Source organism: Grammomys surdaster, unplaced genomic scaffold (assembly GCF_004785775.1).
Source record: "Grammomys surdaster isolate TR1022 unplaced genomic scaffold, NIH_TR_1.0 232, whole genome shotgun sequence".
Taxonomy (NCBI): Eukaryota; Metazoa; Chordata; class Mammalia; order Rodentia; family Muridae; genus Grammomys; species Grammomys surdaster.
The window spans coordinates 1,395,895-1,413,845 of NW_021604677.1; the positions used below are offsets into that span (position 1 = coordinate 1,395,895).

Consider the following 17,951-nt stretch of genomic DNA (forward strand, 5'->3'; position numbering starts at 1 on the left):
TGTTTTAATTTTCTCATTTGATTGGTATCGTTGTATTGAATTTAAAAAAATTTTTATTCCCTGAAGCGGAGAACATACTTTGCCAGTGACTCTTAGGCCCTCTAATCTTTCACCCTCCTTTCTCCCTGGCTGACTGGTCCCACTTCCCTTCTATCTCTTCTTTACCATAGTAATTCCTTAACCCAAACCTTAACAAGCCTAACCTCTAACTTCTAACCTCTAACCCTAACCCTAACTCTTTCTTGCAGTTTATGATTTACCTAGTGCCTTTGAAAGCACTTTTTAAAATTCAATTTAGAAGCTGGGCATGGTGGTACATGCCTTCAATCAAGCACCTGAGAGGCAGAAGCAGATGGATTTTTATGAGTTTGAGGACAAGCCGATCTACATAGGACAGCCCAGACTACATTGAGACATCTTGTCCCAAAAATCAAAAACAAAAACAAAACAAAAAAAAGTAATTTAGTATATATGTATGGACTTTTTTCCTGTATGTATATCTGTGTACCACACGTATGGAGTGACTGCAGAGGGCAGAGAAAGATCTACTGAAACAAATACAAATGGTTGTGCTGGGTATTGAACCTAGGTTTTCTGGAAGAGCAATAGCGCTCATAACTGGTGAGCCATTTCATCTTCAAAAGCACTTCTTTGTAGCAGGAAATTTTACCCACAAGTTGGGAGGAGCTAAGGTGGGAGGAATAAGGAAAGGAAGAGGAAAGAAGGAAGAAGAGGAGCAGGGGAGAGACAGAGATATAGGAGGATGGAGAACCATGCTTGGACCGAGAGCAGTTCTGGGTAACAACTTATATCTAGGTTAGTTAATTAGACAGCACCTCTAATTGTATGGGCATCTTGTTATTGAGCATTACCAAACATATAAAGCCTTTGGTTATTTATTAAGCATTAGAGTCTTACTTTCTACTGGGTATCCTGTGGATGGCAGGATGGTCTGGGCTCAGCCCAGCCTTGTGAAAATAGTGTGGAAGATTGGCAGAGCCATCTCTCACTCTGGCATCTCGTGGGTGTCAGGGCCAGTGTCTCTGGCCACCTGAGCCTGTGGCCTGAGACAAGTGGCACACAGCTTGTGGCCTCAAGCCTAGGCTGTTCGGGAACATGGTGGCTCTGTAACACAAGACAAACTGAGTGCAGCCATTTTAAATATCTCCCGCTACACTTCTTTATAGTTTTACTTTATATGATTATTTTAGTATAAATAGTAAAATCCAGAATGAAACCATCTTGTCTCCCCTGAAAGAATAATAAATAATATATATCTAGTTAACTCTGAATGTTATTCCCCCACAAAGAGACTATTAAGCCAGAAATATACCTCAAGAAAAGGTTGCCACTTGTGTTTGTAGAAGTAAAACATCATTAGGAAGGCAGATATTTTCATTATTAAACAATTGTTTTTAATTGTGTTTTTCATTTAAAAATAAATGGATATTTTAGAATCACCAGATTTTGTCGTACACAAGATCTTGCCTTTTTAGTTTTTTTCATATAAACACATGCACACACACACACAAACACACACACTTTAAATATTCTAGCACTAGATTTAGTATTCCTAACCACTTCTTTATTGACTGTTTTCTCTTATGGTCACTGATCTGAGTCTAATTTTTTTGTTTTGTTTTGTTTTTTAACATATACCATACAGAATATTTCCCTTACTTCAAAATGGCCCATCATATGGAAAAACTAAAGAAGAGACTTACTAGAAGTTTCTGTTGAACAAATTAGAGTAACATTTATCTGAAAGCATTAGAGAATAATTTTATGACTTTATCTTCTTTTTATACCAATAAACTCTGTTTTCTTAGTCTTTACTGAAATACTGGCAGCTGAAGTTGACTGAACTTTGTTACAAGCTGTGTGATAGTATTAATGGCTTTATTTTTGATTTTACATCTTCATTCAGCTGTCACTGTGTCCACATGATATTAGAAAATTTTTTTTTAATTTCTCATAGTAAAGAAAGATAGTAGGTAGAAGTAAAATGACTCCCTTTACCTTAGTTTTTACTTCATGCATTTGCAAAATATCATCTCCTTAAATTGATGTTTCTTCAGCGAAGAATCACCAGCCTTTTTTTGTGATGCCAGTTTATATAGTAATTCTGCTGGTAGTTACAACCATGTAGAAGGATATCAAAAGGGAATTTTGTTTGTTTGGTTTTAGTATTTTTAGAGATAATGTTATAGAAAATTACTTTTAAAAAGTCACTGCCTACTTAGTTGGGTTTTGGAAGCTTGACAGTAATCCCATATAGAATAAAAGCTTTGAATGTAATTAAATCTGTATTTTAGTTTCACTTACCTACTATAACATAGTCTTTTAAATTTCACTTAGTATTGCATGCAGTGGCAAGAGCATTTGTATCTTGGGTTTTTCATTTAAAATGAAATTTAATATTAGTTCACTTGACGTAAAATGAATGCTGTAAAAACTTTGAAAGAAGTAAAGAGAAAAATAGTAGCTTAAAAGAATGAGAGGTGCAACAGGACTTAAAAGACAGAGCCACAAAACAATGATCTGTAAAGCAATAATCAAGTTGAGAAAATAATAGTCGCAGGCAAGCAGAGTATTATATCAGTATGATATATACACCTAATAATTCAATAACAAATTAAACAGGGCATTACTAGCAAGCATATCAGAAAAAGAAATAAAACAGGCCAACCAGTTGGAGTGGAAAAAAAACTTGCTAGGTAAAATTAACTTTTTATCTCTAGTAAATTGTAAAAGAAGAGAAAAAAATGAATATATTTAAGGCTAGAGTGATGGTTCTGCAAATTAAGAACACTTGCTGCTCCTGTAGAAACTGGGGTTTGGTTTCTAGTACTAGTATCAGCTTGCTCACAAATATCTGTAGCTCTTGTTCCTGGAGGACTGACACCATTTTCTGAACTCCACCAGTGTCCAGACGCAAACATATTAAACAAATTAAAAACAAAAATGAAAACCTTAAACATTCTGAAGATAATTTTAGTATTGGACATGCTCATAGATTTTCAGAAGCACTGGTCCATTCAGAGTTCTAAAATAAGGTAGTAGTTTAAAGTCTCTTTTTATATATAACCTTTATGTCTAATATGTTAAACCTGGGAATGATCCAGAGTAAAAGCAAAACATACAGCTTTGGAGGGATTTTAAAGGAAAGTATGGACTTTAATAATAATTAATAGTAATTAATTATTAATTAATTAGTAATAGTTCGCTATTTATTAGAAGTAATGACTTTATGAGCTAAGGAGTTGATTCTCAGGGGGTAAGAGTGGTTTCCAGCACCTACATGGTGACTTACAACCATCAGTAACCCCTGTTGCAGGAGACTGATACGCTCTGCTGACTTACTAGGGCACTAGGAATCCAAATGGCACACATACATATATGTAGTCAAAACATCCAAACATATAACATAAATAAATATTAGAAGATTAATAACTTTTAGAGTATATTGGAATTAATTAACACCGACTAATCCTGTTGATCACTTGTCAACGTATCACTGTAAGTAGCACTCTTAACGAGAGACTGGCGAGGGTGGGGCTTCTGCCCTGGGATGCTGGTAATTTCACATATAATTTAGAAATAAATAAGTAAATACTTAGCTATCGCACAAAATATGGTAAATTGCATTTTAAGAAAATCGTAAGCAGTTCATTGCACACAAAGAAGAGAAACAGATTAAGCTAGTAGTCTTCAATTTCATTAGGCAGTCAGTAAGAGTAAGACATTCCAAGGAGAAGAGACTACAGATAAAGAAGAAAAGTTTCAAAGAAAAACATAGAGTCTCATTTATTTTTCAAGGCAGAAGTAATATATTAATATTCTGTGGTAATTCTTCCGGAGAGGCTGAGCAGAATCTGAAGTTGGCTAATTATGCATGTGAGAAAGAGAAGAAAACATGAATGATATAAATATCTAAACAAGTCAAGAGGCTGTAGGGCCCAAAGAAGAAGTGCATCTTCCTTCAGCACAAGAATTCATTTAGAAGTTTGGTGAATCATCTCATATTACCCACTCTTGAATCTGGTTCTCAAAAAGCTACTTCCTTTAACATCACCTTACTAGCACTAGACAGTGTCAAGCTCTCACGTCAATGATAGATTAATAGAGAAAAGTTATATTTTTTGCATTTATTTAGCATAGGTATCTGAGGATAATTTGCTATAGTCTATTCTCTCTTTCCACCATGTGGATCCAGGAATGAAAGTCAAGTAATTAGGCTTGTTGGTAATAGTCCATATCTGGTGAGTTGAATCTTCTTGCCAGCCCTTCATTCTACATTTTTGGGAAAGGGACTCAGGCTGATCTCTACCTCCCTTTGTAACAAAAAATGACCTTGAATTTTTGATCCCCCTGCATCTACTTAGGGAGTGCTGGAATTAGAGAAGTTGCCACCACACCTAGTTGGGAGATAGAAAAAGTGATTCTTCATGCTAGGATAGCATTCAATCAACTGAGCTATATCTCTGTCTCTGTTACTTCATCAATTTTTTATTATTTTTTTGATGCTTTTTCATTATATATGTGAGAAACCGAGCATTTTCTAACAGCCATTTATATTTCATTTTCTTTAAATAGTTGGTGTTCTTGGCATATTAAATTGCATATAAAATCAGATGTGTTTTATTTTTCATTTATGAATATTTTCCATGTAGAAAATCTTTCACTTCATTGTATATATTATATAGACAGCATGCCTGTTTCCTCCGTGATATCTCAAGCCTTTTAAAAGTTTGTTTCGCTGTTTAATCTTTCTGAAAATAACTCTAATCATCTCATGATTCTTCCTATATAATCCTTGGCTTCTCTGATGCTTTAAGATTTAATATAGAAATGTTCATTTTTATTTGACTCAGTTTCTGAGCTTTCTCTCTCATATTGGCTACAATACAAAGACAGAGCTTTGCACATATGCCATTGTCATAGTTTTCTTTTTATATCTTGAGTAGCTTGTGTTTTTGTCTTTTTCATTGGCCTGCAAATGATGTAATACTTATTGTCTTACTTATTTGTTCTCCTTTTTTGATTCTAATATAAATGTCCTCCCCTTTTCAGATGTTCTACTGTTTCACTCATTTGTTACAATAAGTTTTTTCTTTTCTTTTAATTAATCATTCCATTTGTTTACATCTCAAATGATACCACACTTCCCAGTTACCACTCCACAACCCTCCCAACCCACATCGCCCCTCTCCTCCCTCACATGTAGAAATTCCTCACATGGCAGTGGCCTGAACTAGGGGACCAAACTAATGCTCTTAAAAGACCCAACCACACTGGTCAGCCCCTACCAGGCAGAAAGCTCCGCCTCCTAAAGAATCCATTAGCTTCCAATAGTTTCACAGATATGGTCCAAGTACTCTGAACATGGCCTGTGGTAGACATTGCAAATTCAAACCATAAATATTTAGTTACTCATAAAGTTTGCTTTGTTTTCTACAGGTTGACTGTACTACACAAGTACAGAGTACATTTACATTTTGGTAGGTGTATATTGTCACTGGGCCTTTTAAAGTGTATAGGTTGTCATTTATTTTGTTGGCCACTAGATGGTGCAGTTTACTAATTTATTATACCCAATCTATAAGCAGAATTTATGAAGTGATCTTTTCTTTAGTTTATTGCTTAGAAATTAAAAAGGTGTAAGTGAACTATGATGCAGTCATTTTGGCAAGGCCTAGATTAGAACCCCAGCTCCCTGAACTCTCATTCTCCTCAATATTCATATATGGAAAAAAATTAGTCAAAATACGCTCATGTTGATAATGAGATTTTTTTCCCAAAACAATAATAAATACCCAATATAAGATTCCCCCAAACTGTTTTATTATTGAACATCTGTTAAAAGTATTACACTAACATCTTCAGTTTTATAAAAATACTGCTTTAGTGAGTTTAATCAGTTAGTTTATAATCTTTGGAGTAAAACTTATGCAGAGCCCACAAGTTCAAACCAATCCAAAGAATGGATACTAACAAGGAAATAGTATATTCAAAGTAGATGTGTAGTTTTAGGGGAAATGTGATTAATATCTTCCCACCAAAGAGCAACATGAACACAGCTGGTAGGTGAACACTGTTGGCTTTCTGCAAAATTTTAAGAAACAACCAGATGATATTTGTATAAAGTACTGTTACCAAATTATACGTTAGAAAACATTAAAATAATTTTGCTTTTTTTTGATAAACTCATTCAGCATGTATGAGATAGAAAAATTGCTGTAAATGCGAATTAACTGCCTTTTTATGTTTTTTATATCTAGGTACAAAAGTCAAGAAATAAGCAAGTACGAGAATTATTCTCAGATGGCTTTAGCATTCATCATGCTGGGATGCTTCGGCAAGACAGAAATTTGGTTGAAAATTTGTTTTCAAATGGGCATATCAAAGTCCTAGTGTGTACAGCCACATTAGCCTGGGGTGTCAATCTTCCTGCACATGCGGTTATTATTAAGGTAAGAGCTTATCTCCCTTTACACACGGATTTGTGTGTCTGTTCAAGCAAGCTCCTGAATTGATTTATCTAGAAAAATTTTGTGATTTGTCTGTTTCATTGACTGAATGTCGTTTTAACCAGAATTATTTTCTCCAGTAAAAATCTAGTTTATATTACAGAATTTAACTCTATCCAGCCTGATGAAGGGATCATTTAAAGTACACTTTTGAAATCTTCCCGTATTTGCCCAATTTCAGGTTTCAGCTCTTCAGGATTATATGTGTGTGCTTATGTAAATTTTATTAACTTTTCCTTATCTAGGGAACACAAATATATGCTGCCAAAAGGGGCTCCTTTGTTGACCTTGGAATTTTAGATGTCATGCAGATATTTGGCCGAGCCGGACGACCGCAATTTGACAAATTTGGGGAAGGAATCATTATAACAACACATGATAAACTCAGCCATTACCTCAGTTTGCTCACGCAACAAAACCCAATTGAGAGTCAGTTTCTGGAAAGTCTTGCAGATAACCTAAATGCAGAGGTAAGAACTTGGAAGTAAAAAGTTGAGAAAGATTGATTTAGTTGTTTATTTTTAGTATTAGGACTATAGTGATTGTCAAGAGACAAATAGAGGCTGCCAAGATGGCTCTGTTGTTAAGGGTGCTTACTGCTCATGCAAGAGTTCTGGGTTTGGTTCCCACCCAGCTGCCCTGAAAGGCCAGCCCCAGGAAATCTTAAACCTGCTTGTGGCCTTTTCTGGCATCTGTTTGCTTTTGCACCTAGACACACACACACACACACACACACACACACACACACACACTCCCTCTCTCCCCCACCTCTCTCAAAATTACATCTTTAGAAATTGAAAAAATAATAGGATAAATACAGAATGTTGCTTAATTCTCAGCAGTGTAAAATATTCACAAGGCTGACAGGAACTTGTTGCTAACTATAAGATTTGCGCTATATCAGAAATCTATGCTAACTTATAGAGGTTAGGGAAATTTGTAACAATAGTAGCAATGTGTATTTGTATTTTGCTTTTCTAATAAAATCTTATTAGATTGATAAGTTACTTTATTTTATTAGATGATTTAATAGCTTCATTATAAACATTTACACAAATTATATAAAACTGAAGTTTGATCTTTAGTATGAAACCTAACTGATCTCAGCAGCCTGAATATCTTAACATCTTAACTGACAAATAATATAAACATTTTTAACAATTTAGAATATATATGTTGATCATTAACTGCTTTCAGTTTTCATGTCATTCTTAATTATTGCTGTGGTATTCTGTACTTTAATATGCTAGTTTCCTTTCTTAGCCTGAAGTTGTTTTAAATTTTTCAGTAGCTTCTATGTGAGCCTGAGTTAAATGAAGGACATGTTCATAGTCACAATGTATGCTAGTCTTATACCATGTTCATCTTAATGGATTATAGAAGCGTCTGTCACATCCTGCTGTGCTTTCCTCTCTAGAGTATGAAAAGCGAACTGACACAGTTCTATGTTAAGAATAGTGGCCAACGGAGGATCAGAACTCCAGAAAGCACAGTGCAGTGGCATCCAGAGTTGCGTATGTTGCCAAAGGGTTCAGAGGGAGAGAATACATTGGGTCCCAGGCTACTGCAAAAGAAAAGCTTGGTGAAAGCTCTATATGAGGTCAGAAAGACAGCTAAGTTTGGGAAGTATGATTGGAGATTAGAAGAAAAGGCATAAGGGGCAGGTGGGAAGTATTTTTCCAGTGGGAAAAAGTACTTGTGCCAAAACCTAGGACTTGAGTTTGTTCCTTTGTTCCTCAGGACCTACATGGTAGAGGGAAATAACCTACCGTGGCACATTATCTTCTGACCTCCACATGTATGCCATGGCACACATGATACATGCAGATACACACTAATAAAAGTATTTTTTAAATGAAAACGGGAAGGATAATGAAAGACCCTTATTTTCTACTAAGAAAATTATAGGATAGTTAAAGAAGACTAGTAGATAAATTTGACTCCAAAGATAATCTATATTAGCACAGTTTTGCTGTTGCCTATGATTGAATACTTTAAATAACTAGGTATCAATAACTTGCATGTATTATGAGCATTCTTTTATTATTTCAGTCATAATCCCCATTGATACTCTCGGATATCTCTAACATCTCAAGGTCACTTGAAGTTGATTTTTGAAAATAGTATTCAAACACACAGGTCCATTAAATCTAGTTTATTTTATAGATGTAATGTAGTAGGTTAAACTGACTATATATTTTTAGATAAAATATAGTAGGTTAAACTGAATATATTTCCTTGTATTGGTACTTTACTTTTTTGCGTGATCTAGACTAAAATTTTTTTAATAAATATCAGCAATAGTTTCTCTGAATTTTACAGTGCAAACAAGGTTGTGCTAGATGGGTTTTATGTCCCCTTGACAAGGCTAGAGACTCAGTTTGAAAGAGGGAATCTCAGGTGAGGAAATGACCTAACCAGACGGGCTTATGTGTAATCAGGAGGCCCAGTTCACTGTGAGTGGTGCCACCCCTGGATTTGTGGTCTTGAGTGCTATAAGAAAGCCAATAAGCCATCAAGAACAAGCCAGTAAATGCCACTCCTCCATGGCCTCTGCATCAGCTCCTTCCCCAGATTCTTTCTTTCCTTGACATACTTGGATGATGGAGCTTAAGATAGCTTTGGTTATGGAATTTTATCACAACAGTAGCCATCCCAATGAAGGAAGACAATTTCCCAATGAAGACAGATTTCTATGTAACTTTATTTTAAAGGTGTGGAGTCTGAATTTTAGTCAACTTAGAACTAATATCTTTGACCACTTTTTAAATAGTAAACCCAAGTGCTTTTGTAAGTGTACAGGAAATACAAACTGAATCAAACACCATTCTTATTGTTTTGAAAAATAGAATATTATCAGTGAAACTAGCCATACTCTGAGAATCAAAGTCAATAATGGTCACTAACTACTTAATAGATATGCCATTTTCAGAAATGTCTTCTGACTATGTGCATAATTCCATTTAGGTACATAAAAGACATCCATACTTTGAAATTTCTAGCCTTTGTAGTAAGTATAATCAGTGTTAGATTTTTTTTTAACCATGGTCTACTGAAATTTCTTTTCAAGTTTCATGATGATAATATAAGGTGAATGTGAAATTAATTTTGGTAAAGCTAGAAATCAAATATGAATCATTTTATAGCATGAGTCTGTGCTGCATTATTAAGATCATGGATTTGTGTTTACCACATCAACATTGGCAATGATTAATGCAAAGATCAAGTTAAACTAGAAGAATTTTGCCTCTACTAATAGCTTAGACTTTATGAGTATAGTTTTAACTAATTAGATGAATACATTACGGATAATATGAACATAAACGTTTTATCCATGTCTTTGCACTTTGATACGTCATAAGATAACTCCATAATCATAAGGCTGAAAAGTCATGAGTGCATTCTCTTTATAAGGGCACATGAGTTTGCACTGAGAGAAAAGCAAGTATTTGAAGCTTTTTAACAAGTTTTCAGAAGACCGTCACTATTATTCTACTTCTAGTAAGCTACCTTTTAAATGTCGGCCAATCTTTAAAGTTTGGACACTTTTCCTATATTCTAATATTTATTCTTCAGAAGAATTTCATACATGCTGTATAGATACTAATACATATTATACATATACCCAACTTACGTATAAGTTTCATTAATCATTGCCAGTGTTGAGTCTTAACACATACGTGGTAAACATAAATCCATGATCTTAATAATGCAGCACAGACTCATGCTCTAAAATGATTCATATTTGATTTCTATCTTTACCAAAATTAATTTCACATTCAACTTATATTATCATCATGCTTTCTCAGTCTGCTTCTGATTATTCTCCAGTGGAAGTCCTTTGCTGTAGAAAGGTATTCATTTCTCTGATGTTATCACCTTCAGTGTCCAAGTTTTATATTTTGTTTGTTTGTTTTTATTTTTCTTATTTATAAAATAGTACTCTTGTTGAGTTGTGAAAAATCTATTACATGCCTGTTCTACTTTGCTATGTAGCACATACCACAATTGATTTACTATAGTCCCTTGATACTGAGCCCCATTTGCTTACTTCCAGCCTTAAAATAAATTAGTGATGGGACCATGCTTTTGTGCAAGTATCTTTGTATAGAACATACAAGCTGACTTGTAAGATAAATGAATAAATTTCAAAGTATGAAAAAGTTGTCACCAGGTGGCAGTGTACAGTTACAAGTCACTTTTCATTTCTGTCACAAGGTGGCGATAAAGGACTAGCCTCATAATAATGTGGACCATGAAGTGAACATGTATTTTTTTTATGTTCAGTGTCTTCCCTTTTTGTGTATGATTACAGGGTTTGCATTACTTGAGCAGATAAGTAATATCTGCACCCTCCTTCTTTTTATCTTATCAGAGGCAGCAACATCAGGTTACTCATGTTAATTTACTGATGAAGCTTATTTTTATTTTATAAATCTTGATTTCATTTTTGTTAAAATAATGTGATCATCAGAAAAATAGTTCATACTTCATAAGACATTATATATATACACACACATTTAGTTAGTTAGTTAGTTAGTTAGTTAGTTAGTTAGTTAGTTACCGGAATAGGAAGATTTTTTTATTGGGCATAGTGTAAGAAGGGAGCAGGTTGGTGAATACCTAGAATACTGTCTATGCCATAATATCTGACATTAAATAGGAGAGAGGTAATGTCTAACTTTTACTCATATTATTTACTAGTTTCTTTTTATTTATATTTTTTACTAATTTTATTAACTTTTCCAAGGAATATTTCAAGACAAAATGTGTAAGGCACAGTGTCAGCAACTGAACTTTTAAAAAGTTTTTTTGGAGCCCATGAAGGTTAGTGGAGGAAAAGGAAAGTGAGTGTTATAGCAGTTGTGAAAAGTAAGGTTCACAGAATAGGCAAAGTTAAGTCAGCACTGCAGCTGGATGCTAATACTTGGAGAATAGTAGTACTGATGAAGTAATCATGTTTTCACCACGTGGATGATAGAATTGTAAGAGGGAAAAAAGGTTAATTGCTAACATACCATGTGTTAACTGATTTTTCTCTTACCTCCAAGCTCACTGTTAACATCTGTAATATAATAAGATGTGCATAAGTTTTTGTTTTTTGAGGTCTTGCTGTACAGTCACTGTGTAGTCCAGGTTGGACTCACTTGCAGCTATCCTCCTGGTGTAGTCTCCTGAGCACCATAATTATAGACATATACAGTTGTGCCCAGTGAGTATGTTTAATGCTTAACTTCATAAATACCACCGGGCAGTGGTGGCGCACGCCTTTAATCCCAGCACTTGGGAGGCAGAGACAGGCGGATTTCTGAGTTCGAGGCCAGCCTTGTCTACAGAGTGAGTTCCAGGACAGCCCGGGCTACACAGAGAAACCCTGTCTCGAAAAACCAAAAAAAAAAAAAAAGCTTCGTGATACCATTTACCATTCAATATAGGGCTATATAATACTTAATGGTTAAAGTAGTTATTAGTTAGATATCATAGATTATATATAGAAACAGAAATATAGAAATAGTAGTTGCAGAAATTCAGACACGCAAATAGATTTCAAACAACTTTCTTCCTTCCTTCCTTCCTTCCGTTTTTTTTTTTTGTGTGTGTGTGTGTGTGTGTGTGTGTGTGTGTGTGTTTGTTTGTTTGCTTCCCGACAGGGTTAGTCTGTGTAACCTTGGCTGTTCTGGAACTTGTTCTGTAAACCAGGCTGGCTTTGAACTTACAGAGATTCACCTGACTGTGCCTAACAAGTGCTGGAATTAAAGATGTGCACCTTCACTGGCCTGCCAAACATGATTGGGTTTTGTTGTTGTTGTATTTACACATCCAGAATAGAAAACTTTTAACTGTCCCACCTGTAATTCTTTAGTAATTACATAACTCCTTACTGATTCAAATTTAGAATTTGTTTGTTTGTTTTGCATGAGTGGATAGGGCAGTGTTCAGGATTCACTCTATGGCCTTGTATGTACTAAGCATACTCTCTGACACTTTACTGCATTACCAGCTAACCTACATATATATCTAACAGAATTAGTTACATAAAATCAAAATTATAGGAATTAAAAGATATGAAGTTTCCCTAGTATAAATACTAAAATGACTTTCTATATATTGCTTCCTAAAATTACTTAGAAATAAAGCAAATTAAAGTTTCAGTTTCTTTAATATTAGTACCTTAGTCATTACATTCCTTGTTTTACTTTCTTCCCAAGATGTAATAATTTATACAGAATACATCGAACTAAGGATTTGTAAAAGGATTATAGGTGTCAAGTCTCACACTTAGGATACTCTCACAGAAAGCACTGTTGCTTCCAGTTAGCCTGCTACATAATCAAATACATCTCACACAAGTGTCTCCCTCGTTAAGATTCTGTTAATGTCACTGTCTAGTAATTTTCTGTATGCAGAGCTTATGTTAGTTGTATTTTTAAAGCGTTAATTGATATTTTTTAAGTTAGTATGTGTCAAAAATACATTAAAATACCATATTGTACGTTTCCACTTACTTTCTGAACATATTATAAACATTATTTTTTTATTATTGCTCACACAAGTAAATTATTTTTGAATAATGAAAGCACTTCTTGTTTTGTTGAACTGTTGTTTTCATCCTTGTTTTTCTTATTGTTACTACTTTGGAGATGGAATTTTATCACTCTTTCGCCAGGCTTCAAACTTAGGACAACTGCAGCTATACTTCACATTGAAGCAGTGGTTATCACCAGTTTTGGCAGGATATTTTTTTAAGTCTAAGTATTAATATGTATAGACATGCTTTTTACTGTAGAAATGGTTAAATTTTTCTGTTGTGTTCCATTTGTGTATCTATCCCAGTGCTAAGACTATCTATAGAGACAAAGCCAACTTTCCTTCTGCGTTTTTGATAATTACTTCACAGAAGCAGGGAAGAACATGCACATAGAAGGATGTTGTTATTATTCAAATATATTTATATTAAACTTTTCAGAAAAATTATATGAAACTAAAACAAATTGAATATTAAGTAATTAGGAAAAATAACAAATAACACAAAAGTTCTTTAATACTCTATAAAATAAAGTTCACTCATGGAAAAAATCAAAAGCCATAAAATTGAAGAAGTTCAGCTTTTTTATTGTTTTTTTTTATTATATTATTTTTATTTTTATTTATTTTTTTTATAAATTCTACTTTTAAATATCATTTTTAATGTACTGTTTTCAATTATATGAGGCAACCATGATATTTAATAAATTGAAAATATCATGCCTACCAGTTGTGTTTACGCTTTTTGATAAGCACAATACAATGACCTATTTTCAAAAACTAATTTCTGGCAAAGTAGTGTTTGCCATAATGTTTGTTAGTCTTTCCTGTGTTGCTTTAATCTGCTGTATTTTGAATTTGCAGATTGCACTGGGAACAGTCACCAATGTGGAAGAAGCAGTGAAGTGGATAAGTTACACTTACCTCTATGTGCGGATGAGAGCAAACCCATTAGCATATGGCATCAGTCATAAAGCATACCAGGTATAAAGCTCATTCGAAACAAAAGAACAAAAAGCTCAAGCTTTCTTTTGAATTGTGTTATCCTTTCATAATATGAAAATAGATATTTGTTCCTCTCACCTCATTTGAAAAAGAGTTAGGGAACTGGAAGAAAATTTCAGAGCTGTAGTGTTTTTTGAGAACACTGAGGAAAATAAAATTGACCCTGATAATTACATTACTTTAAATCTCTTTTCCCACTAGTACTATTAAGCCTGTATTTATGTTCTGATGAAGCCTTTTCCAGATAGATTTCCATTTATAGTATTTTGCTGTGTTTGTTTTAAACTGATATATTAGTTTGGGAGTAAACTGGACAGGAAGAAATTTATGATGATGTTTTAATAATAGGCTTATGTTCTATATAATATTTACCCCTTATCAAGTTGCTTTACCCTCTATTCTGAAATTTTTAAGTGGTGGCAGTGATGAGTTATCATCATAACTCTTTGGAGGCCAGGATCACTTTCATGTATCAGTGCATAGGCAGACTGAGAATTAGATACATGTGGGGACAGGCTTTCCTCTGAGCTTTATGGTTGTGTGGTCCATATGGCTTACAGATTCCATATGATCTTGTTTTCTTCTTTAGAACTCTGCTTTTGTGCTGTAAGTGCTTCCTAATTACAGGAAAAATCCTGTTGTGGTCTAATGAAAACATTATTTCACTATCATCATATGGATATTCACTTATGTCAAGTCAAAATTATCAAAAAAATTTAATTTAACTCAAAATGTTTCTCCTTTTACAGGTAATACACATTTGATCTTGTTATCAAAGCCAATCCTAGGGCTTTTCTATTGTATTTCCTTTTCCTGTGCAGTAGATTTAATAAAATTTCATACAGAAGCAACAACTAGTGCCATAGATGCTACTCTGAAATCTGAGTTTTCATATTTGGATTTTTCCCTAGAAAGTATTTATTTCACTGCCTTTCTAGTTTTGATGCTGGTCCTTAAGACAATGCTTTATTTTACAGCTAAATTGATTGGTTGCTAGATAAAGGTTTTCATTATAATATTTAAGTTTATACATAGTAAGCATGAAACACTGAATGTTCACGTTACAAGTAAAAGGATTGTGACAATAATTGAGGCAATTAAGAAAATTTTCCAAAGGGGTAAAAACTTAACTTAGTATGTATGTGATACTTTGAACGAAAAATGGTCCCCATAGGTGGCTTGCTGTATTTGAACACATCACCCTCAATTGGCAGTGCTGTTTGGAAAGGCTATAGAACAGTGGCTCTCAACTTGTGAGTCATGACATATGATTTATTTACATAATGGAATACTATTCAGCTAATAAAAACAAAGACATCTTGAATTTTGCAGGCAAATGGATAAATCTTTAGAAGACTCCTATTGTTATGCTGTATATACTTATGTGTACTGGCATATTCAAGTATGTAATACATACCAAGTCTCTAAGATTCCTCGTAGTTATAAGCAATGAGGTAAAATAAGGTTTCAAGTGGAGTGGAAAAATATAAAAAAATCTACAAATCAAATGAGTTAATATTGCCATTGTTTATTTTAACAATGTGAACTGATATCAAAAGTTCAAAGCAACAACAACAAAGATTGTATTGTAATAGATTCAATACTATAAAAAATATCTAATTTTCTTCTTAGATAATCAAAATAGTTTTCCCATCAGAAATTGTAAAAATGTACGGACATTATTCAAGAACATTTGAAGTATTTTTGAGAGGATAATGTGCATTTAGTTCTATGGATCATTCATTACTGAGCAAGATCACTCTTACCACCATTTCCCCGGAAATACTAATACTAATAGTTAGTTTGTTTGTTTGTTTGTTTGTTTGTTTGTTTGTTTGTTTGAGGCAGGGTTTCTCTGTATCGCCCTGGCTGTCCTAGAACTTACTCTGTAGACCAGGCTGCCCTGGAACTCATAAATCCGCTGGCCTCTGCCTCCCCAGTGCTGGGATTAAAGGCATGTACCACCACTGCCTGGCAATACTAATCTTCTTAAATATTAATACGGCTCAACAATTTTAAGTCCCTATTGGTTTTAGCAAATTTATATCTAACTTTTAAGTATTTATTATCAGGAATTTTACAGCTATAACTATCATAGATTCTAGAATATTTGAAGAAAATGTGCAAATTGATAACATCAGTGGTTTTTAAGCTTTATTTAGTAATAATCTTTTCTAACTTTTTTCTTAAATATTAAAATATACACACATTCACATACAAAAAATGAAATCAGTATATTGAAAGGACATCTGCAGTCCTGTGTTCATGGCAGCAAATTTCACAATGCCCAAAAAATGAGCACAACTCATCACCTGTCCATCAGTTGATACATGGACAAGGAAAATGTGTTCCGTACAAACACTGAATAGTATTCATCAGAAAAAATGAAAACCTGTCTATTGTGGCCACATTCCTGGAATGAGAGACTGTGAGCAGATTAAATGATACAGACATAGAAAGATAACTGCCATATGATATTACTCACATGTGAAAACCAAGTGTTGTGAACATAGAAACTGAGAATAGCATAGTGATGCCCAGAGTCTAAGAAGAGCAGAGATGTGGAGAGTTTGTTCAGTGTGTACTGAGTTACAATTACTTAAAAGCAGGTAGTTTCCCATGCTTTAGTACCACAGGTGGTTACAAATAACAAAAAGTTAACAAAAGGGTTTGCTTAGAGAGATAGACATTTTTCATCATTGCCAAATTGTATATTAATAAAAACAACATGCTGTTCATTTAACATGTACAGTTCTTATGTGCCATTTTAAAAATGAACCTAATTTCAACCTAAACTCTCAAGAAAAAGCATGTCAATTTTTGTAAGTAGGCATATGCAATAACTTTCTAAAGAGTTTGATATATATATATATATGTATATGTATATGTATATGTATATGTATATATATGTATATGTTCTATTTCTTTCATATAGATCGACCCAACATTAAGAAAGCATCGAGAACAGCTCCTTATTGAAGTTGGACAAAAGCTGGATAAAGCAAAGATGATTCGTTTTGAAGAACGAACTGGCTATTTTTCTTCCACTGATTTGGGTAGAACTGCCAGCCACTACTATATTAAATACAACACCATTGAGGTAATATATTCAATGGAACAAATACAGCAATATCTTCATTTTTAGATTTAAATAATTTCTAGTCTTCAGAATATGCTGATAATGCAAACTAACAAAAGCAGTTAATACAGCAAAATATATTTAAACTAATTCAATAATACCCTCCATACTAACAATATACAAATAACATTTTAAATAGTCTGGGTTCTTTGCCAACCAGTCAATGAACTTCTACAGGATGTAGAGCATATTGTTAAGTCCTAAGTAATGAATCTCGGATTATATTAAATGGGAAATGATAGTAGTCGCTTGGTTTTGTGTCAGCTTAACATAAGCTAGAGTTGTCAGTGAGGAAAGAGCCTCAGTTGAGGAAAAGCTTCCATGAGATCCAGCTGTAAGGCATTTTGTCAATTAGTCGTCAGTGAGAGATGGCCTTGCTCATTATGAGTTGTGCCATCCCTGGGCTGGTGTTCCTGGATTCTATAAGGAAGCACTGGTCCTTGAAAGAACTTATAAGTTCTTGTGGGAAGGATCAACCCACAAGAAGCAAGTCTTTCAGCAGCCCTGTGGGCCTCTGTATCAACTCCTGCCTCCAGGATCCTATAATGTGTGAGTTCCTGTCTTGATTTCCTTTTATGATAAACAGAATGAGGAAGTGAAAGCTGAAGAAACATTTCTTCACCAGCTTGCTTTTCCATCATAGTATTTTGTCACAGCAATAGAAACCTATGAAAAACAGTTGAATGATTTTTTAAATAAAAAGTAAAAAAAAAAGGAAAAATGCATCTTTCTAAGAACCAGTGGGCAGAGTT

General features: G+C 33.9%; 1 protein-coding gene across 2 annotated transcripts in view; it reads left to right on the plus strand.

The window, feature by feature from the left end:
• The window catches only part of Ascc3 (activating signal cointegrator 1 complex subunit 3), a 266,934-nt gene that overhangs the window by 104,833 nt on the left and 144,150 nt on the right, over nt 1-17,951 (plus strand). For both annotated transcript variants that reach the window (XM_028773626.1, XM_028773627.1), the window contains exons 15-18: nt 6,282-6,473; nt 6,776-7,000; nt 13,920-14,039; nt 16,996-17,160. In XM_028773626.1, coding sequence (XP_028629459.1) covers nt 6,282-6,473; nt 6,776-7,000; nt 13,920-14,039; nt 16,996-17,160 — 702 coding nt within the window. The remainder of the gene's footprint in view (nt 1-6,281; nt 6,474-6,775; nt 7,001-13,919; nt 14,040-16,995; nt 17,161-17,951) is intronic.